A 27,912-nucleotide genomic window follows, 5' to 3' on the forward strand; every position below is an offset into this window, starting at 1 on the left:
GCCCGCGACTCACCGCCTCGGCCTCAGCCGCCGCTGCCGCCGTTCGGGCCTCGTCGGGCCCCCGCCGCCGCCGTCGCCCCCTCTCCGGCCCGCGAGCTCCCCTCCCTCCTCCCGCACCGACCACCGCCGCCGCCGCCGCCGCCGCCGTCGCGCTGCGTCACCGCGCCGTGCGTCACCGCCCCTGGCCCCGCCCCGCCGGGGCCGCCGCGCGCCGGCATTAGCTCACGCCGCGGTGACGAGCGGCGCGCCCGCCAACGGGCGGCGAGGGCAGCCCGAAGGGCGGGAGGTGTGCGCGGAGAAAGGCGGGGTCCCGGCGGAGAGGGGAGCGCCGGGGGTTGAGCGAGGCCCAAGAGGCCCGCCCCCTGCGCGGTGGGATTGGCTGGCCGCGGGGCTGACGGGCAGGCGGCCCCGCTGGGGCCTCGGGGCCGGCGGGCGGGGAGGGGGCGGGGCGCGCGCGGCGTTGCCACGGGCAACGGGCGCGGCGGAGCCGGGGATTGGGCCTCCCGGCCCGCAGGGGGCAGTCTCGCGCGCGTCTCCCTCGGCAGCCGCTAGCTAAGTCACAATTCCTGAACCTGGTGATCGGGCGGGCCTCCCCGCGGCTCTTGCACGCCCGGCCTGAGGCCTGGGCCCAGCTGGGCCGAGCCGCCAGGTTACGAGTTGGCGCTCAGGTTTCTGGAGTCTCAGCTTTTACCACCGCAGCCCTCTCTGAGCCTGTTGCTTCGTCTTTCAATTGGGACTAGGATTGAAAGAGACGATGCGTAGAAAGCGCTTGGCACAATGGAGGCCGTCAACAAATGGGAGTTGTTGCTTTGACTATTGTAATCTGTTCATTCCACAAACTTTCCTGGATCTGGTGACTAAGCGGAGCGGGGGCCCTCACCCAGAAGGTGACAGAGAAATGGCTTGTTAGAGGAACTCAAAGAAAATGCGGTCGGGGTGGATGGAGTGTAGAGCTCCAGGCAAGGAGCGGTGGGAAATGAGCTGTGGCCAGGTGTTTGGCCGCTTGAGGGAGTTTGTCTTGAGGACACTAGGGAGCCATGGAAGGGCTTCAAGCCAGGGAGAGTCATGGTGAGTTGCGGGTTTGGAAAGATGGCTCTGGCTTTCATATGGAGCATGGATTGGAGGAAGTAGAAAACTGGGGGCCTTCAGTCTCGGGAGGCCGTTGGGGTGGGACTGGGGCGTTTGCACCAGGGGGGACTTTAGGAAAGGGAGGGGGTGTGGACGTGGGCGGGGGGGGGGGGGGAATGCCCAGGAGGCTGAGTGAACCTGCCCTGGGACTGGCTGGCTGCAGATGGGGAGAGAGGGTGAAATCCAAGAAAAGGTCCCTGGCTGGGGCATTGGGGGTTGGTGGTGCCTCCCAAAACAGGTCTGGAAGATTCTGAGCCCAGTGCGGGCCACCCAGCAGCAGGGGCCAGGAGGCTGCATAGCCCTGGGTCTGGAGCTTAAGAGAGAAATTGGGGCTGGGAACCAAGATTTGAGGATCACCAGAGGTGGTGACTGAAGTTGTGGGTGTTAGTGATCTAGCATGGAGAGGGCATGAGGGTGAATGGAGACAAGGACCCAACAGAACCCTGACAGAAGGGGACACCTAAGGTTTAAGCAAAGGAATCGAGAGTCTCGAAGATTGGAAAGGAGCAGCCAGACAGGAAGGAAGGCGTGAGAAAAGGTCATTTCATGCCAGGGTGGGGGATATCACAAACCCCATCCACTACCCTTACATTTAAGCAAAAACTTTCACACCCTATAGAGTAGTTGTGCTTGAAACACACACAAAGACTCATTTATTCATCCAACAATACTTAGGTACCTAATATGTACGTGTCAGGTGCTGTTCAAGGTTCTAGAAATTCAACAGTGGAACAAAGCACACAAATATCTCCGCCCCACACTTACGTTCTGGTTGAGGGGACACAAACAATAAATAAATAAATACAATGTGACTCAGTGATAGTACTATGGAGTAAAATAAAGCAAGCTGAGGGGATGGAGTGATGAGGTCAGCACTATTTTAGATGGGGAAAGACCTCTTGGATCAGATGAGATTGGAACAGCTATCTGAAGAAATGAAGGGGTTCGGGCACCCAGGTGGCTCAGTTGGTTAAGCGTCTGACTTTTTTTTTTTTTTTAAATGTTTGTTTATTTTTGAGAGAGAGAGACATGGCGGAGCAGGGGAGGAGCAGAGAGAGAGGGAGACACAGAATCTGAAGCAGGCTCCAGGCTCTGAGCTGTCAGCACAGAGATCCGTGAGATCTCTGACCTGAGATGAACCGTGAGATCCATGACCTGAGCCGAAGTCGGATGCTTAACCGACTGAGCCACCCAGGCACCCCAGCATCTGACTCTTGATTCTGGCATGGGTCATGATCTCACGGTTCATGGGTTTGAGCCCCGTATTGGGCTCTGCACTGACAGTGTAGAGCCTTCTTGGGATTCTCTCTCTGCCCCTCCCCTAATCTCTCTCTCTCTCTCAAAAATAAATAAGTAAACATTAAAAAAAAAAAAAAAAAAGGAAACGAAAGGATAAACCATAAGGGGAAGAGCGTTCCAGGGAGAAGGAACAGCAAATGCAAAGGTACAAAGGCAGGATTATTTGCAGAACCACAAAGAGGCTAACGTGGCTGGAGTGGGGTGAGCAAAGAGGACGGTAATAGAAGACAAGGTCCAAGTGGTAATTGAAGAGGGGTGGTGGCAGATAAAGGCCACCGTAAGGACTTTAGCTTTTACCCAAATAATATGGAACCATAGGGGGATTTTGACAGAGGAAGTATGTCGTATGCCTTGGGTTTTATTAGGATCCCTCTAGCAGTCCTAGAGAGTACTCTAGAAGAGTAGACTGTGTGAGGGGAAGCAGGCGGACAGTGAGGAGGCTGCTGGGAGAGTGAGGACAGGGAGGGGGCTGCTGGGGAGGACCAGAGTACAGGCCATGGTGGTGGTGGTGGGGAGGGTGGGAAGTGGGCAGGTTCTGGTTACATTTTGAATTTCAGAACCAGGAAGTTCTGATGTATGATGAGCTGGGTTAAAGATGACTGAGATCCATGGGGCGCCTGGGTGGCTCAGTCAGGTGGGCGGCCGACTACAGCTCAGGTCATGATCTCGTGGTCTGTGACTTCGAGCCCCGCATCGGGCTCTGTGCTGACAGCTCAGAGCCTGGAGCCTACTTCCGATTCTGTGTCTCCCTCTCTCTCTGCCCCTTCCCTGCTTGCTCTCTCTCTCTCTCTCTCTCCCAAATAATAAACATTTTTTTTTTTAATTTATTTTTGAGACAGAGAGAGACAGAGCATGAACGGGGGAGGGGCAGAGAGAGAGGGAGACACAGAATCGGAAACAGGCTCCAGGCTCCGAGCCATCGGCCCAGAGCCTGACGCGGGGCTCGAACTCACGGACCGCGAGATCGTGACCTGGCTGAAGTCGGAGGCTTAACCGACTGCGCCACCCAGGCGCCCCAATAAACATTTTTTAAAAATTTAAAGATGACTGAGATCCAGGTGGACACATCCGCTGGGCAGCTGCATGTAGGAGTCTAGAGTTCAGGGAGAGGGCCAGGCTGGAGAAATACTTAGGGTGTCCCCTTTGAAAGCTGAGAAACGATGAGATCAGGAGGCGAGGAAGGTAAATAGAAAAGAGAAAGGGACAAAGGACTGAGCCCCTAGAACACCCCACTGTCAAAAGGAAGAATCAGCAAGAGAAGCCACGAAGGAGCAGCTAGAGGACTCGGAGGAAAACCAGGCCAGGGTGTTGTTCTGAAAGCCAAGGGAAGAAAGTGTATCAGGGCACAGGGAGTGATGGACGGTGTCACATGCAGCTGACAGCACATGACAGATGAAGACTGAGAATTGACCTTTAGGTCATTGGTGGCCCTGACAAGGGTATGTCAGGGAGTGGGGACAGGAGTGACCATCTGCTGGGAGAGAGTTGAAGAGAAAATTGGGAGGAGGAACTGCAGGCAGTGAGCGTAGACGATTCCTTCTAGAAGTTTTGCTAAAAGGGAAGGAAATGAATGGGCAGTGGCTGGATGGAAGATAGGATTCTTAGTGTTTAAAAAGGAAGACATAACCCCACACGGAGGCCGAGAGGAAAGATCCAGTGGGGGTGGGAACATTGGTGATGCAGAGAGAGGGAGGACAGCCACAGTGAGACCCGTAAACAGATGGGACAGGGTGGGAACCAGTGCCCAGGGAAGGGCTTGAGGAAAGCTTGTTCACTACACTTGTCCATGGGGCCAGCACAGCGGGCCAGCCATTGTGGAGCTGGGACCTGTGAAGATTCTTTTTTTTAATGATTATTTATTTTTGAGAGAGGCAGCAAGTGGAGGGAGAGGACAGAGAGAGAGAGAATCTCAAGCAGGCTAAGCGCTGTCAACACAGAGCCTGATGCGGGGCTCGAACCCATGAACTGAGAAATCATGACCTGAGATGAAACCAAGAGTCCGGCACTTAACCGACTGACCCCCCCCCCCCAAGATACCCCTATGAAGAGTCTCTTTGGTTTGCTTATATTTTCTCACTGAAATACATGGAATTTTCCCATACATTACATTCCCTTTTATTTCTCCTTTGTATGACAGGACATTATATTGATTTGGGGGGAGGAATTTATGTGCATAAATAGGTTACATTACCCAGGAATTTCATTTCAGAGTGGGAAAGGGGCAACACAAAATGCACTTAATGAAAAAGGGGGGTACCAGTCTGACAGAATTGAACACCACTGTTGTAGGGCCAATTATTAGGCCCCCGAGGTTGAATGGCAGGCAAAAAATTCACCATCACCTGGGCTCTGTGGAGCCTCCCATTTCCCCATCAGCACAACAAATGACAGTTTGATTAGCAAACCTCCCTAAGTTCCCCCTTTTCTGCTCCAGAATTAAAATATTCCAGATGGGAGAGATCCAGGAAAGCTTCCTGGGGGAGGGGAGGAGTTAAAGAGCTCACTGTTATCTACTCTGTATTGAGTGTGCCCACCATACCAGGAGGTATGCGAAGCTATCTTATCCTCACAAGAAGCCTGAACCAGAGGGGCGAAGTTATTTAGCTAGGACCACACAGCAAGGCAGCATTCGAACCCAGGTCTAGGTGATTGCAAAGCCTGGGAGGTCCTGGCAGATGAGGGGAAGGAAGGAAGGGGAGGGGCCTTCTGAGACAGTTGTCCCAGAATGGGCATAAACAGGATGTGGTGGTGGATGAAACCTTTCCCCTGCCCCACACCCCGCCCCCTGAAGCCTTGGTCCCCACCCCTAGAAGACAGCGGAACTGAGAAAAGAAGAGGCCTGTGGACAGAAAAGTCATGGTCAGGGGGCCGGGGGTTGTATGGGAAGGGCTGGGGGCTGGGAGAGTGCCTGGGTGAAGGTCAGGCTGGGGGATAGAGGTCAGGGGCTAGGAGGGTGACCCCTGTGGCAAAGGGCCTGGCTGGGGGGAAGAGAGATGCCGTTTCTGGGTTTAGCCCCAGGCAGGCAGATCCTTGGGTCCCCTTGACCGTTCCCCAAGTGTGCCTGCTGAGAGGGCTGGAGTCCAGCCTCTACTCTGCACCCCAAGGGTGTGCATGGTAAGGGACAGCGTCTGCCCTAAGGAAAGGGCACTTTTTCCTAATGTTCACAGAAGCATCCTATGAGCCGTCAGGGCCCTCCTCTTTACTAGTGGAGAAACTGAGGTTTGGGGAAGGGGACAGGGGCTGGGTCCAGGTTAGCTCAGCTATTCTTGGGCTTCTCTGGCAGTCTGATTCCCTCGTGGTGTGCGAGGTGGACCCAGAGCTAAAGGAAAAGCTGAGGCAATTTCGCTTCCGAAAAGAGACGGACAACGCAGCCATAATAAGTGAGTGTCATCTTCTCCCCTGGAAGGATGGGTGAAGGGGTGGGGACAAACGAAGTCTGCGCCAGTGTCACGGGCGGGCGGATGGAAGGGGCGTCTAACCCCTGTGTGCCATCCCTCCCCAGTGAAGGTGGACAAGGACCGGCAGATGGTGGTGCTGGAGGAAGAATTTCAGGTGAGGGGCTGGGAGGGATGGGACCCCCCCCCCCAGAAGTGCAGGGTGGGACTGGGAGAGCCAGGGGGCTGGAACTGATGCTCAGAGCTTGACACTGGGGGCCAGAAAGGCCTGGGGGTCAAGTTCCCGCTCAGTTGTGACTCGAGGCAAGAGATTTCACCTGCATGGGTCTGTTTCCTCATCTGTGAAATGGGGATACCGGTCCCTCTCACTCAGGGTTGTCTATGGATTCAATGATTTAATCCTTGTAGTGGGTTTAGAAGAAAGCCTGGCTCAGTGAAATGATGATGATGACGGTGACGATATTTTATTGGCACTTAAATGAAAGTTTCCAGAGAAGTAAAAACAAACAAACAAAAAAAAAAAACGAGTGGAAATCCTGTAAAAGGGTAGAGCCCACCCTTTCTTTCCTCGCTGTCTTTATCAGTAACATGGGGATGATAATAAAGCTTACTTCATGGTATCGCGGTAAGAATTTGGGGGAGGGTGGCCCTTGGAGGCTGACGCTGGGGCTGATCGACGGGAGGGGGATTGGCCAGGAGCTGGGCTCTCTCAGGTCCTCTGAAAGGCAGTGCAGCAAATGGTTACGATTTGAACCCAGGTTCAAATCTGAATCCTGCTGCTCGCTGTCTACAACCTTGAACAGGTGTCGTAACAACTCTGGGCCTCAGTTTGCTTACCTGTAACGTGTGGGTAATAACAGAACCTACCCCCACAGCATTGTGGGAAAGGTCAATGAGTTGATCTATGTGTGTTTCTTAGACCAGTGTCTTGGCAAGTGCTTGGAAGTGCTTATTTAATGTCAGTCTTTTCTCCCCCCCCTCCCCCAGAACATTTCTCCAGAGGAACTAAAAACAGAGCTGCCAGAGAGACAGCCAAGGTATTGTGGGGGAAGGAAGGGGAGGGTCAGGCCAGGGGGAGAGGGGTGATGATGAAGGAACAGACAGAGGGGCCCCTTGGATTCCTGTCTCAATCACGGGTTCTGATCCGTGTTTGAGGCCACGAATTCACACCCCGGGACCTTTTGTTTATTGCAGAGTTTTAGACTGACAGTCACGTGACATTAGAGCTGGATTATTTTTTTCTTTGGGTACAAACTTTGTTAGATTTTGGTCTCCTTATTGCATTTCATTAAACAAAAAATGAAAAAAATTTTCCTTTTTCAACGCATGAGAATATCTGGGGCGGCAGAGGAGTTATTTGACCCTTAACGATTGGAGGGAATCCTGTGCGAAGCCACACGAGGCTGGTGCTTTTTGTATGGAGGAGCTCTTTGACCCTTCTATGAAATCTAGTCCGTTTAGAGTTTTCATCTCCACTGGGGTGAATTTTGGGTGCCCCGGGATTGCAACCCTCAATCTCAGGCTCTAGATCTCAGCCAGGATCAGCTCCCTAGGTATCTGACAAGTATAGTCACATTGGGCCTCATCCACAGAAGGGAAGCCTCAAACACAGGGCTTTTTTTTTTTTTTTTTAAGTTTATTTACTTTGAGAGAGAGAGAGAGAGAGAGCAAGAGTAGACAAGGGACAGAGAGAAAGGGGGAGAGAGAGAATCCCAAGCAGGCTCCACACTGTCAATGCAGATCTCGACGTGGGGCTCGAACTCACAAACTGTGAGATTATGACTTGAGCCAAGATCAAGAGTTGGATGCTTAACTGACTGAGCCACCTAGGTGCCCCTCGAACACAGGGCTTAATGCTCTGCGGCTGCCTGCCATCTGGAAATTTTTTATGGTTTTACCTTTGAATTTGTGTTTTGTGTAAGGGTCTGATAGGACAATGGAGCATGTGCTGGAGACTCGGAGCCTCCTCCGGCTCACACATGGTCCCTCCTCCAGCCCTGGACAGCTTCTCCCCTGGTCACTGCCACCCAGTGAGTGCTGCTGCCCTCTGCCCCAGTCAGGGGCCTGAGTGCACATGTCGGGGGCGGGTCAGAGTCAGGGTCAAGCTTGGCACACACCCCCTGCATGACAAGTTCCAGGATTTGTCTGCAAGCATCTGTACTTCCCCTGCGTGTGTGCTCATGCCCAAGAGAGCCTGACTTTATGTAGCAAACGTGAAAAGACTGTAATCACGGGGCGCCCAGGTGGCTCAGTCTGTTAAGCATCCAACTCCAGATCAGGTCATGATCTCCCAGTTTGTGGGTTCGAGTCCCGCATCGGGCTCTGTGCTGACAGCTCAGAGCCTGGAGCCTGCTTCGGATCCTGTGTCTCCTTGTCTCTCTGCCCCTCTCCCATTCACACATGCTTTCTCTCTCTCAAAAAAAGTAAACTTTAAAAAAACAGAAAGACCACAGTCAGTCTGGAGACAGACTGCAGAAGAAGAACAGCCTTTCTCCTGCCTTTGGAACAACAGGCCCCATGTGTTCAGTTTGCACTGGGCTTGGCAAGTTATGTGGGTGGCCCTAGTCTCAGGCCAGAGATCTAGAGCTCTGGACAGTACTGCATAGTGCTTGAGCCCTTACACTCCGACACTGAATTTCCTGGGCTCAAATTTTTCCTCTGTCCACAGAACCTCGGGTAAGTGACCTTCCCTCTCTGGGCCTCAGTTTTCCCATCTGTAGTATGGGGATAATAATAGCACTATGTCATCGGTTATTGTGAATCGAACAAGCACCTCCTATTTGATTTTCATTTTGCATTTGAGGCCAGTGTCCTGGGTCTCATCTGTTAACCCTAGGCTCTCAGACTCAGGCAAGATTTCAAGATTGTGGGCTCCGGCAGGCAATGGGCCCTGGACCTGGGCGCCAGGCCGAAGTATTGAATTTGAATCCCCTTTCACTGGTGTAGGTTCGTGGTTTACAGCTACAAGTATGTGCACGAGGACGGCCGAGTGTCCTACCCCTTGTGTTTCATCTTCTCCAGCCCCGTGGGTGAGACACAGCTGACACCTGTCCTGATAAGGGGGGGTCTTAGATGCTGTGTGTGCGGCATGTGAGAGTGTGTATGTGGGTGCAGGTACGTGTGAGCGGGCACTGTGTGAATGTGCGTATACGTGACTTTGTGAGTACGGGAGCGTGTGGCGCATGTGGTGTGCGCGTGTGTGTGGTGTGTGGGTGTTGGGAGGGCAGCGGGGTGGGGGTGGGGGTGGGGGCTCAGATTCTTTAAGAATCCACCCATACTCCTCAGTCCCAAGGTGTATAAGCAAGTTAGCCTCTTCCTTTTCCTTAGAAGCCCTGTCTGGCCTCTAAACCATCTCCAGGAACCCTCGGATTAGCAAGCCCCCGAACAAGTCCCCAAGCTCTGAGTAGAGCTTCAAGAGACCACCTTGGAACAGCTCCCAAGACCCTTAGAAAAACTTCAGGGCCTGTATGACGTTGCTAGGGCCTTAGTGATAACCCGGGTCCCCCAGTTATGCTCCCTTCTCCTTTTTCCCATGCAGGCTGCAAGCCTGAGCAACAAATGATGTATGCGGGGAGTAAAAACAGATTGGTGCAGACGGCGGAGCTCACGAAGGTCTGGGCCTGGGGCTGGGGCTCCCCAGTGTTAGGGAGGAGGAGGGGGAGGGTCTGGGCTTCCAGGTCTGAGGGAGGATGGGCTGAGGGTCCGGGACTCCCAATTCTGAGGGAGGAAGGGGCCAGCGTGCTCGCCCTCTGAGTTCCTGATTGGATCTCAACGCTGAGACCTCTCCCCGCCCAGGTGTTTGAAATCCGCACCACTGAAGACCTCACCGAGGCCTGGCTCCAAGAGAAGTTGTCTTTCTTTCGTTGACCTCTGGGTTGGGGAACTGAAATCCTCATGTCTGAATTCCTGAAGAGACGGGGGACTCGGACCCCTAAGGACCTGAACATCCGAAACCCTAAAGAAATTAAAATGCAAGAACTCCTCAGCAGGAGGAGTTTAATTTAAAGAAATTAAAATGCAAGAGATCCTCAGCTCTCAGTTTGTTTCTCATTGTGGGCCCTAGCCGACAGTCCCTGCAGTACCGGCCTTGGGCCAGCAGAGGGCAGGCAGACCAAGTGGATGGCCGTGAGTCCCAGGAGGAAAAGAGGATCCCGATTTCTCAGAAAGGGAGGGGCCTGTAGGTTTTTCTAGGGTGTGTGGGTGTGTGGCTGGGTGGGAGGATGGAAGGGGGGCTAGGTTTCCTGGAGGAATGGGAAAATATCTGAATCCAGGAGGGGCCACTCCCAAGGGGAATAAGGACACCTGGATTCCTGAGAGGAAAAACGAGGCCGAGTGCCCATTTCCCCTCCTCCCACTTTCCCACCCCCGGCTCTAGGGGCATCAGACATTAGCCTGCACCGAATGCTACTTTCCTCAGTGAGCCCCCAGGCAGGAAGAATTTAAAGGCAGAAAAGTTGTTAAAGGATCAAATGTAATTGCTTCAAGGGAGTTGCTGGGGTGAGTGGTTTGTGTGTGTAGGTAGGCCTGGGGGCCCCAGACTGGGGTAGGGGAGAGGATCCTGGACTCTCAGGGGACCCCTGAGGGGTATGAGGTTGAAGGGCAGGAAAGGGACACCCTACCCGCCCCAGTCTGGAGAGTTTTCTTTCTTCTGGCATCTCTGAGCCTTTGACTCTCTCAGGCTCTCTTTGTCCCTGAGGACATTTATTGAGCACCCACGGTGTACCAGGCTCCGAGAGTTCTGAGATGGGCAGGTCTTCACAGAGATAAATCACCCTTTCTTTCTCTTTGCTTCTCCTCCTGGTCTCTGTTCCTCCCTCTGTCCCCAAATCCAGGGACCTGGGAGCTCCCTCCCCACCCGCCCCCCCTTCCAGGTTCCCTGTTGAGAGGTGTTCGTTGCCATGGAAACAATGACACAATGACCTTGGGTTTGGGCAGCCCCTCCCCCAGCCCTGTCATTCCTGGGGGAGGGTCCACAAGCCCAGCTCCAAGCCCTCCCCAGCCCTCCCCGCCAGAGCACACCATCCCCCTCACCACTCCGCTCAACTCAACACTTGCCCCCCTTGTTTCCAGACTGGACCAGCCCTTTGCAAAGGTAAGTCGCTCCCCTTTCTCCGCCCCCTGCCAGCATTTGGGGGAGGGGCGGATTTGAGCTCCTCTCTGACACCCGTCCTGGTGCCCTCCCCACCCCATCTCTGGCCAGGCACGTCTCTACTTCTCCCTCTGATCATAGCCTCTGTCTCTGATGGCTAGAGATGGAAGAAGAGGGCTGGGGATAGGAGGGGCCGTTCAATTAAGAGGCCAAGCAACTGCCCTCCTGCAGAGGTCTGAGAGGCAAAAGAACGTGTCCAAGGTCATGCACTTAGGTGATCAAATTAATAACAGTTAACGCTCTGATTGAGGGCTTCCTATGTGCCAGGTACTTCCATAAGCACTTTAGGTATTAACTCATTTAATCCTTACAATACCCTATGAAGATGGCATCCTTATTATCCCCAATTTACAGATGAGTAAACTGAGGCAAAAATTTTGGCAAAGCCAAAAGTAATTGCCTGAAGTCCCACTGGTAGTGGTTTGTACAGTTAAAACTTCCAACTCAAGGCTATCTGGTGGTCAATGGCCACTCCCTTTCTCAGGCAGGGGGTTTAGGGAATCAGCTCTTCCTCCTTCCCACGTAGTTGAACTTCTGTCGGCATCCAGGCTCATGATTGCAAACAATCCAATCAGAAAGAAGCATGTACGAGGAGTTGCCCAATCAGGAGCAGGGAGTTTGGAAAGCAAGGACCAATCAGAGAGGGTGGCTCTAGGGACTGCCCAATGCAGAGTAGGTTTGTCTAGAGGGATTGTGGGGGAACCAATCAGAGAGGCCATAACAGAATACACTATCCAATGGAGAGTCAGCACAATGGGGCGTGGCTCTAGCTTTGGGGCCACTCCTTCAAGGGGCCCCCAAACAAACTAGGGACCACTTTCTCTCCACCAACCTTCTCCTGGGCTTCCGCAGATCCAGGCTCCGTAATTTTTAAATCCAGGCTGTAGGTTTTCCCTGGGGGTACTTCTCCTTGCTAACCTTCAAGGAAAGTAGGGCTTATGTTGGAGAGGAAGAAACGGGATTTAGGGCAGAACTGAGAATGGCAAAAGGACTAGGCAAAAGGGACCAGTGCCTGGCCTGAAAGCTAGATGCTTTTGGGGTGGAGTTTAAGGTGCAGGGGGGAGTGCAGGGGCTAAGTGTGGGGGGATTGGTGGGCGGACCTAGGCCTGAGGGGCAAACTTAGGTCAGAAAGGGCTGGGGAGTTTTGCTTTGGGCGGAGTCTTGGAGACAGGGTGGACCTAGGCTTGGGGGCGGGGCCGAACTGTGGAAGTGTGAGAATGGTTTTGGGTCTCTATTAGAAAATCTGGGTCAGGAATCAACGCAGAGGGAAACTTCTACCTGTTGCCCTCTTTTCAGGCCAATTCACATTCCCTGACCTTAGGGGACATTCTCTACCCGCCCGCCCCCCCCACCCCGGGGTATCCCCCTTCCCTTCCAGTGACCCGAGGCTGGGGCATTATGTTTATTGCTGAGTGTGGCCCCTGCAGTGAGTCTGGAGTGGGCCCAGCTCCCAGGCCTTCTCCTAAGAGGCATTCAAGAACACGTCTTTACTGAGCACCTCCTGGGTGCCGGTTCATTGTTGTGGACACCGGAGAAAAGTGGTGCCCATGCCACTGCCCTCAGGAGGCTTATAGATCAATGACTAGACAATAGGCAATAAACAGATAAGTAACACAGTAAAGAGGCGAAGAAGCAAACACGATGATTAACAAGCCATGTAGGAAATAAAATGAGGTGATGTGATAGATAGAAATAGTGGGACCTGTTGGGACTATGCTTTTGCTGCCACCTTAGTCTCTAGGAGAGTCCTCTGGCTCACGTCCCAACATCTATTATGAAAGATTTCAAACAGGCAGCAAAGTTGAAAATAATTTTACAGTGAACACCCATATACCCACCACCTAAATTCTACCATTAATGTTTTACTTGCTTTATCATAAACCCATCCATCAACCCTTCCGTCAATCCATCTTATTTTTTATGTATTTCAGAGTAACCTGCAGACATGAGGACAATTGGTAGGGGTGCAGGTGTGAACTGGGGCTGGGAAAGGAAGGCCTCTCTGAAGCGACTGCATTTGAGTTCAGACTTGGATGAAAAGGAGGAATCACTACAGTGGGGAAAGAGTGCAAAGACCCCAGGAGCTGTGATGAACTGATACTGGAGAAGTAGAAAGATCATGGTTGGTTGGGACAGGGAAACCGGAGCTCTGGGAAGAGGTCAAGAGGTGGGCGGGGCCAGAGTTTCAGTCTGTGGGGTGGGGGTGGGGCTCTCTGCTTGGGCTCAGGCTCTTTGTTTCCCTATCTCTGAGGATCTCGGTCTCTCTAATTTTCATCTATCTTCTCATCCTGTCTTTTTCCCTCCTGTCCATCCCAGGTCCGCCCTCCCCTTCCTTTCCCTTATCTGTGTGACTTGAGGCAAGTTACCTAACCTCTCTGTGGTTTTATTTTCCTCATCTGTAAAATCAGGATGTGATGGGGCCTCCTCCTCTGGCTCCTGGAAGGATTAACTGAAGTCATGTATGTGAAGCCCATAGAACCATTCCTGGCGCACAACAGTGCTGGACATGTGTCCACTTTTGCTGTTGTTACTATTCTCTCTCCGTGCTCCCAGCCCTGGACCTCCGTATCCCATCAGGGAGCGCCAGGAACCAGGGTGGGAGGTGGCGGTGGTGGTAGTGGTGGTGATGTTGGAATCTGAAGACTGAGGGGGGGATTGTGAGTGTCCTTCGGGGGGGCATCTAATGGTTGCGAGTGGGGTCAAGGTTTACTAGAGGGGAGGCTCTGCAGAGGTGCCCTTGATCTGGGGGTGGGGGGCAGGCAGGCTTTGTGCCATGATGTGACTAGGAAGAACTTAGGGAAGGGGTTTGGCAGAGGACCTTGATACAGTAGGATCCAAAATTGGAAGGGGTTGAGCTGCCAGGGAGCCAGGGACTGCAATAAGGTGGATTTGGAGGGGAGGCCTTGCTGGGTTTGGGGGTCTGGTGAGTATCTCAGAAAGAGGTGGAGAGTGGCCAGAGACAGTGGGATTTGGGGGAGGGGCTAGGGGTCAGCTATTGAATAGGAGTTGGGCAAGAAAGGAGTCTAACCAAGGAGGGAGTAAGGAATCCTGGTATCCATGGAAGTCACAGGGAAGGGGAAGGGTCTCCCGGGTCCAAAAGAGAGAATAGGAACAGGAAGGATGCAGGGAAAGAATCTGGGGCAAATCAGGGGTTCTGGAAATCAAGGGGTGCCTTAGAGGGGAGCATGGTCTGGGGTCTAACTGGGGGTAATGAGGAAAGTTAGGGGGAATAAGAGACATTTTGGGGTCCTCCTAGAAACTAGACATGGTCTGGAGTCCCTATTGGGGGTCAAGGAATGGTGTGTGGAAGGACACTGCTGGGGTCTCCAAGAAGCAGTAGGATATGGTTTGGGTCCCCAGAGGGAGTAAGACATGATCTGGTGTCTCCCTAGATATTGATATATGGTTTGGGTCCTCTCTGGGGCGTGGTAACATTCATACCTGAATGTTATGGTATGATTTAGGGTCCCTGATGCGGGTGCTCCGGGTCCCCTTAGGTGCTGGGATATGGTCTGGGGTCCCCGATGGAGTATGGGGCAGAGTCTGAGGTCACCAAGGTGAGTAGGACATGGTTTGTGGTCCTGGGTGGCTGTAGGACATGGTCTGGGTCCTCCAAGGAGGTAAGGCATGGCCTGAGGTTCCCCTGGGTATTGGGACACGTTCCCGAGATCTCCGCCGAGTCCCCACGCCAGCTGGGGCGTGGTCTGGGGGTCTCTGGGGAAGCCGGCAGGGCTGGGGGTGGGACTGGGGAGGGGTCGGGGGCGGGTCGGCGGCTCTGCAGTGGAGAGGGGTCTGCGGCGGGCCCCGGAGCGGGGGTCTGGGCTGCGCGGCCGCCCCGCCCGCCCCCTCCGGTCGGCGCCCCCTCCCCCCTTGCGGCGGTGGTGGCGGCTGGGCTCCGGCGGCGGGCGGCGCGGAGGGCGGAGCTCGGCGGCGGCTCGGGAGGGAGGGCGGGAGGCGGGAGGGAGGCGGCCCCGCGGCACCGCGCCCCCTCCCCCGGCCCTCCCCCCACCATGGCGCGGAGCGAGGCGGCGGCGGCGGGGCCGGGCCCGGGGCCCCCCCGGGCTGGGTGAGCGCGGCCCGCAGCGGCCGGGGAGGCGGCGGGCGGGGGCGCCGGTGGGAGCGCGGGTGTGAGCGTGCGAGCGTGTGAGTGTGTGTCCGCGGCGCTGCGGCGGGCCCGGCGTGCGCTCGCGCGGCCCTGTGTGTGCCCGGCGCCGGCGTGTGCGGCGCCCTGCTTGTGTGGCCATCCGGGTGTGTGCTGGGTGTCGAGCCGAGGTGCTGTGTCCGGCCGCGCGCGTGTGTCCCCCGAGCGGCTGCTCCTCTGGCTGTGTGTCTGGGGGGCTGTCGCGCGCCCATCGGAGGGGCTGTGTGCAGGTGTGTGTGCGTGGGTTGTGTGCCCAGGTGTGGGTCCCCCCCCCCCCCACGAGTGTGTGCGCGGGGCTGGCTGCGCTGGGTGTTTGTGTCCAGGTTGGATGTCCATCCGAGGGTTTGTGTAGCCGGGTGTGCCCGTCCTGGTGTCCATTTGTGTGTGTGTATGTGTGTGTCTGCGGGTTGTGTGTCTCCGAGGGTGTGTGTCTGTGCGTCCACGTCAGGTTCCCGGCCGGGGGCTGGGGCTCGTTCCTTGTGGGACCAGGCCTCTGTGTGGCTTTGGGGGATGGGGAGTTTGCCGCTCCCTCGGTCTATGTCAATTGGGGGGTCCTCAGCGGTCCTTGGGGGAGACGGCCATGTCTTCCCCTTCCCGGTGGCTGGGGGTGGGGGGGATGGGCGGCCGGTAGGTGGACAGATGGAGGGATGAGAGGCCGAGGGATGGACAGATGGGCCCGAGGGGAGGGGCACAGACCCAGCCCTTCCCCACCCACCCCACCCCAATCCCCCCTGCCCGCCAGATCTCCGCAGATGGGGCCGGACTTGCCGGCATACAGATGGCCAGGCCCGGGGACCTCTGGGCTGCCTTGTGGCGGGGGCTCTGGGACTCAGTCCCCCAACCCTTTGAGACTCCACCTGCCGAACTCTGACCTCAGGCCCTGGCTTGTGCCTTGGTTGGGGGTTGGGGGGGATGTGCTGGGAGGGAAGGATGCTAGGATTTCTTTGGCCTGGGAAGTAGGTGGGGTTGGGGCACCTCAGGGCCAGGAGGGATGTGTGTTCATGACTGTATGTGAGTGTGAATCTATGCCTATCTGTTGACTATGCTACCGTGGTTCAATATTTTGTATGCATTTTGGAAGTGTGTAAATCCCTCACAGGGCTGTTGTGTGAGCATGTGTCTTATGAGTGAACATCTCAGAATGTCTGTGCAAGGTGAATCTTTTTGTGCCTGTGTGCTTGTGTATCAGTTTTGTGTGTCTGTGTGTGCTTGTAGTTCTGTGTCATGTGTATGAGGTGTGTATCAGCTAGGGTGTGCATTTGGGCATCTGTTGGTGTGGGGATATATCAGTTTTGTGACCATGCTCATGGGGATATGTGAAGTTGTATGAGTGTGTATGAGTGTGTTTGGACGTTTAAAAGCATGCACCTGTGTATCTTTGATTGTGCAAGTGAGTATATGTTATATGTGTGTGCCCCTGTGTGTTGGCTAGTGTGCACGTGTTTCTCTCTTATAAGTGCATGTATCCGATTGTCTGCAAGAAGGCACATGGGTTTCTCTGTTGTGTGTGTGCATATGTATATATGAATGTGCAAGGGAAAGTCAATGTTGTACATGTGTGGTTGTGTGCAGGTTGTGTGCAGGTTGTGTCAGCCTTGAGGGTGTGGGTCTATGTTGTGAGTCCATTTATGTGTCAGTGTTGGTCTCTGGGGATTGGTCTATGTGCAGGGCGTATGCACACATGTGCCTGTCTTCCTGGCATAAGGCTGACCCCACTTCTTGGCCCAGTGAGATTTGGGCCCATGTGGTGTGACCCGTGGTATGCTGGGGTCCATCCAGGGGGTCCAAGGACACAAGTGCGTCCACATGTTGGGCTAAGAGGCCATGGAGTGTGGGGGGCACACATCATGCTGGTGGGTCCATGGAAATCCAGACGTAGAGACTTGGGCCCATGTGGGTTTTGGCATGTCCACACATGTTGGTGTGACAATGGTGTAATGGCAAGGATGGGGACCGCTGGTTCTTTTCCTACCCCCAGTACCACTCAGCTCTTTGAAGTTGGAGGACTAGGATGTGAACTCTGGAAGGAGGAGACTGGAAGCCTGGAATCCTGAATCTGAGAAGGCTGCTGGGAGGCCAGATTCCTGGGTCTTGAGAAAGGAAGAAACTAAGACCTTGACTCTGGAGTTTGAAGGAGGAGGAAGCTGGGGTTGTACACACCAGGGTGGAAGGAAGGGGAAGGGGCTGGGGTTCCTGGCCTCTTGAGCCCACAGAGGACAAAGAGTTAAAGTCCTGGACTCCTGGGTTTTGGAGGGTGAACAGTCCTGAGACCCAGACTCCCTGGATTCCAGAAACAACTCACTGGGTCTGTCTGAGCCTATGCAGAGCCTGCAGCAGGAGGGCTGAGAGAATGATCACACCAGGGACTTCCTTGGCTGAGATGGTCTCTGAGGCAGGTCTTCAAAGAGGAGCCAGAAGGATGCTAATAAGGTCATTTTGTTCCTTTGCAGGTACCGGCCCAGGCCCTAACTCCCTGCAGAGAGGTGAGTGGGGTCCCTCAGGCTGGGGAGAGAGATGTGGAGTGATTGGGCCTGTTCTGAGCCAGCTGGAGGCCTGGAGCCCTGCCTGGTATGGATTTCAGGGCAGGGTATGGCAGTGTCGAAAGGGCCCCGGGGCAGGGGGGGGTGGGGGGGGAGGGGGCGGCCATGACAACAAGATCAGGAGCATCATGTTTGGATCAGGGCTCGTGGTGGAGCCAGGGCATGGGTGGTAGGTGGGGGTTTCGGGCCTGGAAGCATCTCCTCTCTGGGTGGGTCAGGTGGTTGGGACAAGGAAGTCTCCTGATGATATCAGTAGAGGGTACAGAGAGTTTTGTGACATGAAGTGAACCTTGCATTTGGAGAGCGACATGGTTTACCATTTTGTGTGTGTGTGTGTGCGTGCATGCATGTGGGAAGATCTCCTGGTAGACTGATCGGCTAGTGGCTGGGAGAGAGGCAGAGAAAATGATACAATAATAATGATGATGATGATGATGATGATGTTAATAATAGGTGCTAACACTTATGTAGTGTTTAGTCTGTCAGAAACTATTCTGAACATGTTACAGTGTATTATACTTCGTCACAACCCTGTGAGGTAGGTGCTATCATTATCCCCATTTTACAGAGGAGCACACTGAGGCACAAAGAGGGGAAGTCACTGGATTCAAGTCGCGCAACGGGGAACTGGGGTGTGAACCTGAGCGGCCAGGCCCAGATTCTTTCTTGCAATGCTGCACTACCTCTCAGGAAATGTTAGCTATTTTCATTGCTGTTATTATCCCTTCGACTCGAGTCCCACCCCAGCTGTGGGAGGCAAAACTGGGCACTTCTGCTTCATAGATCGGGGTTCTGAGCCTTAGAGACCCCACAGGCAGGCAGGTGCAGAGCTGGGCCTCCCAACTCAGGAGTTCCGCCTTTCAGGTTTTCCATTCGATACAGAGCTTTATCCCAGGAGGATCGCAAGACAAATTAATAGGGGGTGCTCAGAGATGGTGGGATGCCCTGCCTCTGCCTCTTTTTCTCTCTCCAGCCCAGGCGCTGTCCCTCTGTCTCTATCTCTTCCTCCATTTTGGTCTCTCTGTAATCTCTTAGGATCACTTCCCGCCTCTCCCTCACTCTTCCTCTCCCCATCTCTTGGGCTCAACGCCCTTCTCTGCCTGTTTCCTCTTTTCTTAGTGCTCCAGCCTGTCTTGGTTTCAGGCTGGCTCTTTGCCTCTGCACCTTTCTTTCAGAGTCTTTCTCTTTTCCTTATTTATTTATTTATTTATTTATTTATTTAAGCTCTTTGCCCAATGTGGGCTCGAACTCGCCACGCTGCGATCAAGGGTCACATGCTCTACTGACTGAGCCAGCCAGGCGCCCCTCAGATTCTTTTTCTTTTTGTCCCTTTGTCTCTCTCTCTGACTCTGTGTCTCTGTGTCTGCCAGTGCATCTCCCCCCTTGCCCACTTGTCTCTCCCTGTCTCTTTGCCCCTCTCTCTCTGACTCTCTTGGTCCCCCTCCCCACAGGCTGAAGGATCAGGGCCACAGCAGGCCACAGCCCCAAACTGCAGATCCCTAGGAGGTGGGCCAGCAAGGGACTGGGTGCGGGGTAGGGTGAAAACAGTTTCAGGGACGCCCCCTTCCCATCCTTCCCTCTTCACCCCCCCACCCACCCGGTGTTGTGATGGGAACTGACATGTCGTGGGCTGCAGCCGCCGCAGGGGAATCCCTGCCGGAAGGTTTTGCCTGGAGCAGAGGCATAGCGTGAGTGTGTGAGGGTGTGTGTGAGTGTGGGCATGTATGGGGCCTTGTATGTGCCCGCTGATGTGAGCGTGGAAGTCTGCCCGCTGTTTGGGAGCTCACCAGAGCCCAGGATGAAGCCAGGTTCAGAGAAGGACTTCCCAAGACTGGGAAGGAGACTGCTGTGTTTTTCTCAGCGCCTCCTAACTTCAGATTCCCTCTGCCACTCCCAAGGGTGTGTGTGTGTGGGGGGGTGGTGGTGGTAGTGGTTCCCCTTAACATTTACTGGATACTTACTGTGTGTCAGGCCCTGTGCTCAGTGGCCCCAGTGAATGAGCTCACTGAACCCTTGCAACAACCCAACAAAGCTGGTATGACTGTCATCCCGTTGTACAAATTAGGAAATTATGGCCTAGTTAGGGGAAATCATTGGTTTGCGGTCACAGAACCAGCTAGTGGGGAGCCAGGACTGAACCTGAGTCTGTTTGATTTCAGAGCACTTACTCTTAATAATAGTGCACACTTCTGTACCTGGCATATATTGGGCCCTCAGTGATCATGATGAGAATAATTACCAACACGTATTGGACACATTTTATGTTCCAGGCACGGTTCTAAGTACACTATGTTCATTGATCCCGTTAATCCTCACAGAGGTAAGGCCTGTTTTTATCTCCATTTTACAGATGAAGAAACGGAGATTCAGAGAGGTTCAGACACTTGCCCGAGGTCACACAGCTAGTAAGTGTCAGAGCTGGAATTTGAACCCAGGGACTATGGCTTTGAAATCCACAACCTTAAACCCTAGTCAACCCTGATTTTTAAAAATATTTAGTGGGTACTGGAAGGCCCAGACTGGGCCAGGTGTCACCGCACCCCTCTGGTTGGAAAATCATGAGAGGTCTGGGCCTCCTAGAGGAAGGTCAGAGTTGGGATTAGGACCCTGGGGGTGGGGGGTGGAGGGCGGTGTAATTTACTAACCAGCATGGAAATATTGTCTGTTAACAACAAATGCATGCCAGGTGATGATCAGTCCTGCCTCTGTTCAGACTGGATGTCAGGAAGGCAGGGACCTGAGGCAGACTTCTAGTAGGACATCGTGGGTGGCCAGGCTGGTGGTCAAGCCCTGTGCCTGGATAACCCGTCTCGTTCCCTTGCAGGTCTCCCGCCCCACTCCTCCCGCCTTCCCTCTGCACCATGGCTCCAGGCCCCTTCTCCTCGGCGCTCCCCTCGCCGCCACCTGCCGCCCTGCCCTTTCTGCTGCTGCTCTGGGCCGGGGCATCCCGTGGGCAGCCCTGCCCCGGCCGCTGCATCTGCCAGAACGTGGCGCCCACGCTGACCATGCTGTGCGCCAAGACCGGCTTGCTCTTCGTGCCGCCGGCCATCGACCGGCGCGTGGTGGAGCTGCGGCTCACTGACAACTTCATCGCGGCCGTCCGCCGCAGAGACTTTGCCAACATGACCAGCCTGGTGCACCTCACCCTGTCCCGTAACACCATCGGCCAGGTGGCCGCCGGCGCCTTCGCTGACCTCCGCGCCCTCCGCGCCCTGCACCTCGACAGCAACCGCCTGGCCGAGGTGCGTGGCGACCAGCTCCGCGGCTTGGGCAACCTTCGCCACCTGATCCTCGGCAACAACCAGATCCGCCGGGTCGAGTCAGCTGCCTTCGACGCCTTCCTGTCCACCGTGGAGGACCTGGATCTGTCCTACAACAATCTCGAGGCCCTGCCGTGGGAGGCTGTGGGCCAGATGGTGAACCTGAACACCCTCACGCTGGACCACAATCTCATCGACCATATCGCTGAAGGTACCTTTGTGCAGCTGCACAAACTGGTTCGCCTGGACATGACCTCCAACCGCCTCCATAAACTGCCCCCCGATGGGCTCTTTCTGAGGTCCCAAGGTTCGGGGCCGAAGCCGCCCACGCCGCTCACGGTCAGCTTCGGCGGCAACCCTCTGCACTGCAACTGCGAGCTGCTGTGGCTGCGGCGGCTGACCCGAGAGGACGACCTGGAGACGTGTGCCACCCCGGAGCACCTCACCGACCGCTACTTCTGGTCCATTCCCGAGGAGGAGTTCCTGTGTGAACCCCCGCTGATTACACGGCAGGCGGGGGGCCGGGCCCTGGTGGTGGAGGGCCAGGCGGTCAGCCTGCGGTGCCGCGCTGTGGGTGACCCTGAGCCCGTGGTGCATTGGGTCGCACCCGATGGGCGGTTGCTGGGGAACTCGAGCCGGACCCGGGTTCGGGGGGATGGGACACTGGATGTAACCATCACCACCTTAAGGGACAGTGGCACCTTCACGTGCATCGCCTCCAACGCCGCTGGGGAAGCGACGGCCCCCGTGGAGGTGTGCGTGGTACCCCTGCCTCTGATGGCGCCCCCGCCGGCCGCCCCGCCGCCCCTCACCGAGCCCGGCTCCTCAGACATCGCCACGCCCGGCCGACCCGGTGCCAACGAATCGGCCGCCGAGCGCCGGCTCGTGGCGGCCGAGCTCACCTCGAACTCGGTGCTCATCCGCTGGCCGGCCCAGAGGCCCGTGCCCGGCATCCGCATGTACCAGGTCCAGTACAACAGCTCCGCAGATGACTCCCTTGTCTACAGGTGGGTGCTGCAGTCCCAGGACCTCTACCTCCTCCAGGGGCCCACCCTCCCATCTGCCCACTCCGTTGGCCATCTTGCTCAGCTGTGGTTCTCTGGATGGACATGCGGAGTTGTCTTGGGCCCTCACCCGCCCTGTCTCCTCCTCTCTAGTTCTGTCTCCCTATCTCTTTCTGGTTTTCCTGTGTTTAGTAAATCTTCGTCGAGGACCCACACGAGCCAGACTAGGGCCGGGCACTGGAGTTATAATAGTGAACGTGCCCAGCAGCATCCCTGCTCTCTGGGGTTCATGGTCTAGGTCACTGCTGGCCGAGGGTGCTTGATTCTGCACCTTGTCAGTTAAACATTTTGGAACATGAAATATTCTCACACACTTAGATTAACCCATACCAGTGTCACTGTTAGCAACACATCAGGTACATTATAGAACAGGGAACGAAAAGTATGAGAAAAATATATAAATGACCATTTGATCCTCCCTACTTTGTTGTGAAGCAATGATGATACCCCCTCCCATTTTATAGACACACCTGAGTTATTTCCACCATCCACTGGGTTAGCAGCCCTTGCCCTGGTATGGACAGATCTGTACAGCATAGACAGGCATTAAAGGGCTACTTTCTCCCATCAATTCTCTTGCTTGTGCCTCTGTCTGTCCCGTCTCTCCCTCCTGTCCTCATGAGGCACCAAGCCCCTGCTCCGTGCTAGGCCCTGTGCTATCTCATTTGAGCTTCCCAACTCTGCCGTGAAGCAGTCATGATCCCCCTTCCCTTTTTATAGACAGGGAAACTGAGACTCAGTGGGGGGAATCACGTGCTCAAGGTCACAGAGGAAGTGACCAGGATTCCAGCCCTAACCCTTCTAACTCCTAATCTTGCCCTTTATACATTGAACACACATTTATCGAGCCCCTACTTTTTGCCAGGCAGGGATTAGGGGAGAAGGATAACACATTTCTGTCAATAGCTTTTAGTTTCTGTGTCTCTCCACCTCTCTGTTTCTCTTCTTCTCTAACTCTTAGCCTCTGTGTGGTGCGGTGAGGGGAGGTTCACAGACCCTCGGACCGTGCATGTATGCAGATGTTGGTGGCCCTGTGTCCCCAGCAGGGCAACAAACCCCTGTTCTCTTCCTTTCCCCTCAAGGCCACAGTTCAGTCCTCTGTCCCCCATTGCAGATGCCTGTGCTACGGTGCTGCAGGGGTTAACCTCCTCACTGCTGCCACGGGGCGGAGGTGACATCCAACCAGAAGCCTGCTCTGCTGCTTGCTTGCATCTAGCAGCCAATTAGAGACACATGGGCTGAAGCTTTCTTAAGGAGCCAGCCTCTGTCCTTGAAAAGTGGGGAGCCCCTAGCAACTGGTTACTTTGGGGGAAAGGAGCAAGACGAATCCAATGCTCTTTGGGAGAGGAGATGAGAAGAGGAGGAAGACTTGCAGCCAGGGGCCCAGGGCTGGAAGGGGTGGGGGAGCAGTGTGTGAAATGGCAGAGGCAGGGGGTGAGTTGGAAAAGCAGGTAGGCCTTTATGGGGGGGGGGGATGGGGACCATACTTGAAATCTTTTGGTTTGAAGGGTGGCTCTGGCTATAAGGGAGCTGAGGTGGGCTTCAGGACCAGAGATGGCAGAGGTGGCTTGTTAGAGAGAATGTGAAGTTGCTGAGGGGCTAGAGGCCTGGGGGGGGGGGGGGGCGTGGCCTTTCAGAGGAGATGGAGCTCCTGCCACATGGTCTTGGGCAACAGTCCTTGTCTCTGGTGACCCACTATGAGATTTTTAGGTGAGGGGAGCTTGTGAGGTTGAGTGCTGGGCATACAAATCCATGTGGATGTGGCAGTCCTGGCTTAGCCAAGGCTGGATGCGGCCAACGGCACAGAAGAGATGTGCCCAACAGGAGAGGGTCAAGGCCTAGTGGGAATGCTCTTCCAGCTGGGGAAGAGTGCCATTGGCAGTAAAGTGTGAGCCACGGTGAGGGTGACTGGCCAGCACCGGGTGGGATCCAAGCTAATCATGGTGAAATTATCCAGTGCCAGGCTTTAGGTAGGTGAACTCATTCATACTTCACACTTTCTCTATGAAGAAGACAGAAGAATTCTTACTGTCTCCATTTTGGGGAAATGAGGCACAGAGATGTTAAGAAACTTGCCTAAGGTCACAGAGCTAGCAAGGGGCAGCAGAGAGACTCAAACACAGGCCCCCAGGCTTTGTCGGCATAACCACTTCTTTGCACTGCCCCTCATTAGAAGGCAGGGGCCTATAGCAAGAGAGTGGCATGCTTGCTTGGTTACCTTTGACCCGATTGTGGATGAAATTTACCCTGGGGGCATGATTTCACGACCTCTGGTGGTATGGGGCACAGCATGAACACAAGGTGATCGATATTGCAGGACACGCAAAGAGCGGACATGGTCCCAGGCACAGTAGGGAAACCATCTGTAGTAGGCCCTGTGGAGTGTGGCTTGGAAGTGATTGGTCAACCAGAAGTGGAGTGGCCTATAGCCGGGTCCCCTTGGTGGGTGGGAATATGTAGTTGAGGGGCTTGGAAATAGACAGAGGAGGCTAGATGTATGTACCCAAGGTGGGACGTGCAGATGAGGGGCGTGGCCTGTGTCATGGTTTCCCGGAAAGGATGGGAATACGTAGAAAAAAGAAACTAGAAGAGCATCCGTTGTCCCAGTAGGAGTAAGACAGGGGGTGTGAGTTGACTTCGGTGTCCACTTGAAGGAGGATGGGACATGCAGGAAATAGTATTGGGGCCCCTTCAAGGATGGAAATCTATAGATCAGAGACTCTGAATGGCAGTTGACCCACATTGAAGGCATGTTCCTTAAGGGCAGGATTTAAAAGCTATAGTACTCCTCCCAGGCAGGGTCCAGGATATGTAGACGAGGGAACACGAATGGCAGATATTATCGTAGCAGGTGATGAAACACCACAGGGAGTGGTTCTGAGGTCTGGGCTTGCAGATGAGGGGCGTGGCCTGTAGCAGTGGTCCTGAGAGGATGTACATTTGCTGCTTGAATGGCTGCTGTTGTCCCATAGAGAGTGAAATATCGGTAGGAATGCATGGTTTGTTCCCTGTTGGTCACCACGGATGGGACACGCAAATGAAGCGGTACCGTTCATAGTGGAGCTAACCCAGTGCTGATGCCTTCCCCTCCTGCAGGATGATCCCATCCACCAGCCAGACCTTCCTGGTGAATGATCTGGCAGCAGGCCGCGCCTACGACCTGTGCGTGCTGGCAGTCTACGACGACGGGGCCACTGCACTGCCGGCCACGCGAGTGGTGGGCTGTGTGCAGTTTACCACTGCCGGGGATCCCGCGCCCTGCCGTCCACTGAGGGCCCATTTCTTGGGTGGCACCATGATCATCGCCATTGGGGGCGTCATCGTCGCCTCGGTCCTCGTCTTCATCGTTCTGCTCATGATCCGCTATAAGGTCTACGGCGACGGAGATGGCCGCCGCGTCAAGGGTACCTCCAGGTCGCCTCCGCGGGTCAGCCATGTGTGCTCGCAGACCAACGGCGCAGGCGCATCGCAGGCCCCGCCCCCGCCGGCGCAAGACCGTTACGAGGCGCTGCGCGAGGTGACGTCCCCAGCTGCTGCCGCTTTGGCGGTCGAGGCGAAGGCCGCCGCCGCCGAGATGGATTCCACCGAGCCAGAGGCCGTCCTTGGACGCTCCCTGGGCGGCTCAGCCACCTCGCTGTGCCTGCTGCCGTCTGAGGAAATCTCTGGGGAGGAGTCTCGGGCCAGCCCGGGCCCTCGGAGGAGCCGTTCCGGGGCCCTGGGGCCGCCGGCTTCGGCGCCCCCCACTCTAGCTCTGGTTCCTGGGGGGGCCCCGGCCCGGCCGAGGCCGCAGCAGCGCTATTCGTTCGACGGGGACTACGGGGCACTCTTCCAGAGCCACAGTTACCCGCGCCGCGCCCGGCGGACAAAGCGCCACCGGTCCACGCCGCACCTGGACGGGGCCGGAGGGGGCGCGGCCGGGGAGGACGGAGACCTGGGGCTGGGCTCCGCCAGGGCACGCCTGGCCTTTACCAGCACCGAGTGGATGCTGGAGAGTACCGTCTGAGCGGCGGGCGGGCGCCGGGACGCCTGGGTGCCGCGGACAAACGCCCAGCCACCCGGACGCTGGGGCAGGACTCGGGGGAGGAAGCACGGCGCCTAGTGGTCAGACTGGAGGGGGAGACGCGCCCTTCTCCTCCCTGAAGGGGGCGAGGCTGCCTCGTCTGCAGCTCTTGGCCACGCCCCCGGGCCCGGGGGAGTTAGGGGGCGGGCAGCCGGGCCCCCCTCCTCCAAGGACTCCCCGTCCCCCTCCTGCCCCTCCCCCCGCGCGCTCGCGGACCTCGCTGGAGCCGGTGCCTTACACAGCGAAGCGCGGGGAGGGGCAGGGCCCCCCCGACACTGCAGCACTGAGACACGAGCCCCCTCCCCCCGCCCGGGACCGGGGCAGGGGCGAGGGGCCCATTTCTTGTATCTGGCTGGACTAGATCCTATTCTGTCCCGCGGCGGCCTCCAAAGCCCCCACCCCCACCCCATTCACCTCCCTGGTCCCGTCGGGTCTGGCTTGGGGTCCCCCTTTGTTCCCTTCCTCTCTGTCCCGCCCTATGTCGTCTTTGTCTTATGTCTCTGTCCTTCCCTATTTGTCTCTCTCTGTCCCGCCGTCTCTTCTCCCTCCCATATCTTGTCCAGTCTCCCTCTCTCTCCTGATTACCTCTTCCCACTACACACTCTCCCGGGCAGGTCCCACTGGAAGGACCAGAGTCTCCCCTATCCCTCCTTCTTTCCCCAAATAAACCCCCACATGAACAAGATCCAAAACCAAATCCTCCCCTCCCTGCCGGAGCCGGGACCCTCCGCCGCAGCAGAATTAAACTTTTTTCTGTGTCTGAGGCCGCTCTGCTGACCTCTGTGTGTCCGTGTGTTTGGGGGGATATGTGTGTGTGATCTGAATTACAGCGTGCCGACTCAAGTGAGACTGGAGGAAGGATGGCTAGTTGGGACCAGGGATACCTGCAGATAGTTTCCCGTCCTCTGACTTAGAGGTGGGGAATAATAAAAATGATAACAGCTAACATTTAGTGAGTGCTTACTATGTGCCAAGCACTTAAGACATTTAATCCTCTGAACAACCCTAGTACACCTGCACTGTTATCCTGTTTTGCAGATGAGGAAATTGAGCCCAGAAAAGTTAAGTAACTTACCCAAGGTCACATAGCCAGAACAGAAGGTAGCAAAATTGGGATTGAAAAAGGCAGGCAGCCTGACTTCTGAGTCTGTATTCTTAACCATAGAACTCGACTGCTGAGCAGCTTGGTGGATGTTCATTCTGCACATGGGCTAAGCACAGCTCAGCTCTCTGAGGTCAGACCGCTAGCTGTTTGAAGTGGATATGTTTAATCCCATTTTACAGTCAGGAATCTGAACCGGGGAGAAATGAAAGGCACTATCCCAAGGCCCCCAGATGAGGAAATAGGGTAGCTGGCAGTTTGACCTCAGTATCGACTCCTCTCTACTACACTATATTGCCTCTGGCATCCATCTGGAGGCCAGGGAATGGCCCCAGAGACCTTGGTTAGCTGAGGGTATCCAAAGTCAACCTGGGGGAGGGGATGAGGGAAAATGCTCATTGGTCACTGTCTGGAATTTGAGGGATTCTAGGTGCTAGAGTTTGCTGGGAACACAGAGAACGGTGTGTGGGGAAGAGTTTCTCAGGGGAGGCTGAGGGCTATGGCTGGGGAAGGGAAGTTGGTCCGATGGGGGTGCCCCAGCCCTTGGGGAGAAAGGCTTGGCCTGCAGTGAAAACTACTCCTTGATCCTGGAGAAGGAGGAAAAAGGCTTCTTGCCAGCCAGGGGCCCCCTGAGGCCTGGAGAGGAGGAGAGAAAGACGGAAATAGAAACGAAGCAGGAGGGAGGGGGATGGAGCTGGGCAGACAGGGTGGGAAGCAGCAAGGACAGAAGCACCAGCGACTCACATGCCATGAGGCTCCCTCACCCAGTGGCCC

General features: G+C 55.5%; 3 protein-coding genes across 9 annotated transcripts in view; 2 read left to right on the forward strand and 1 right to left on the reverse strand.

Moving 5' to 3' along the window:
• The window catches only part of SAMD4B (sterile alpha motif domain containing 4B), a 42,456-nt gene extending 42,045 nt beyond the window's left edge, over positions 1 to 411 (reverse strand). For 2 of the 3 annotated variants that reach the window (XM_049621313.1, XM_049621314.1), the window contains exon 1: positions 14 to 410. The gene's annotated coding sequence lies outside the window, so the exon portion shown is untranslated. Of the gene's footprint in view, positions 1 to 13 lie in introns of all 3 variants that reach the window. The other variant, XM_049621312.1, reaches the window with a different exon arrangement.
• Positions 412 to 634: 223 nt separating this feature from the next.
• GMFG (glia maturation factor gamma) lies at positions 635 to 9,853 on the forward strand. 3 transcript variants are annotated; one of them, XM_049621348.1, is made up of 7 exons: positions 635 to 887; positions 5,711 to 5,807; positions 5,930 to 5,979; positions 6,810 to 6,859; positions 8,769 to 8,851; positions 9,361 to 9,434; positions 9,618 to 9,853. In XM_049621348.1, coding segments are annotated over exons 2-7 (330 nt in total). In that variant the 5' UTR covers positions 635 to 887; positions 5,711 to 5,806; the 3' UTR covers positions 9,690 to 9,853. The 3 variants fall into 3 exon arrangements, with proteins under 3 accessions (XP_049477305.1, XP_049477303.1, XP_049477304.1); XM_049621346.1 differs by lacking the exon at positions 635 to 887 and adding an exon at positions 5,183 to 5,286; XM_049621347.1 differs by lacking the exon at positions 635 to 887 and adding an exon at positions 5,348 to 5,541.
• A 96-nt stretch (positions 9,854 to 9,949) lies between these two features.
• Positions 9,950 to 26,627, forward strand: LRFN1 (leucine rich repeat and fibronectin type III domain containing 1). Of its 3 annotated transcripts, XM_049621310.1 has the most exons (6): positions 9,950 to 10,914; positions 12,903 to 13,093; positions 17,563 to 17,595; positions 20,003 to 20,057; positions 20,477 to 21,919; positions 25,073 to 26,627. In XM_049621310.1, the coding sequence occupies exons 5-6, from the start codon at positions 20,514 to 20,516 to the stop codon at positions 25,977 to 25,979; spliced, it is 2,313 nt and encodes a 770-aa protein (XP_049477267.1). In that variant the 5' UTR covers positions 9,950 to 10,914; positions 12,903 to 13,093; positions 17,563 to 17,595; positions 20,003 to 20,057; positions 20,477 to 20,513; the 3' UTR covers positions 25,980 to 26,627. The 3 variants fall into 3 exon arrangements, with proteins under 3 accessions (XP_049477267.1, XP_049477266.1, XP_049477268.1); XM_049621309.1 differs by lacking the exon at positions 9,950 to 10,914 and having other exon boundaries at positions 12,312 to 13,093; XM_049621311.1 differs by lacking the exon at positions 9,950 to 10,914 and having other exon boundaries at positions 12,312 to 13,093; positions 20,003 to 21,919.
• Positions 26,628 to 27,912: the final 1,285 nt, after the last annotated feature.

Source organism: Panthera uncia, assembly GCF_023721935.1.
Source record: "Panthera uncia isolate 11264 chromosome E2 unlocalized genomic scaffold, Puncia_PCG_1.0 HiC_scaffold_19, whole genome shotgun sequence".
Taxonomy (NCBI): domain Eukaryota; kingdom Metazoa; phylum Chordata; class Mammalia; order Carnivora; family Felidae; genus Panthera; species Panthera uncia.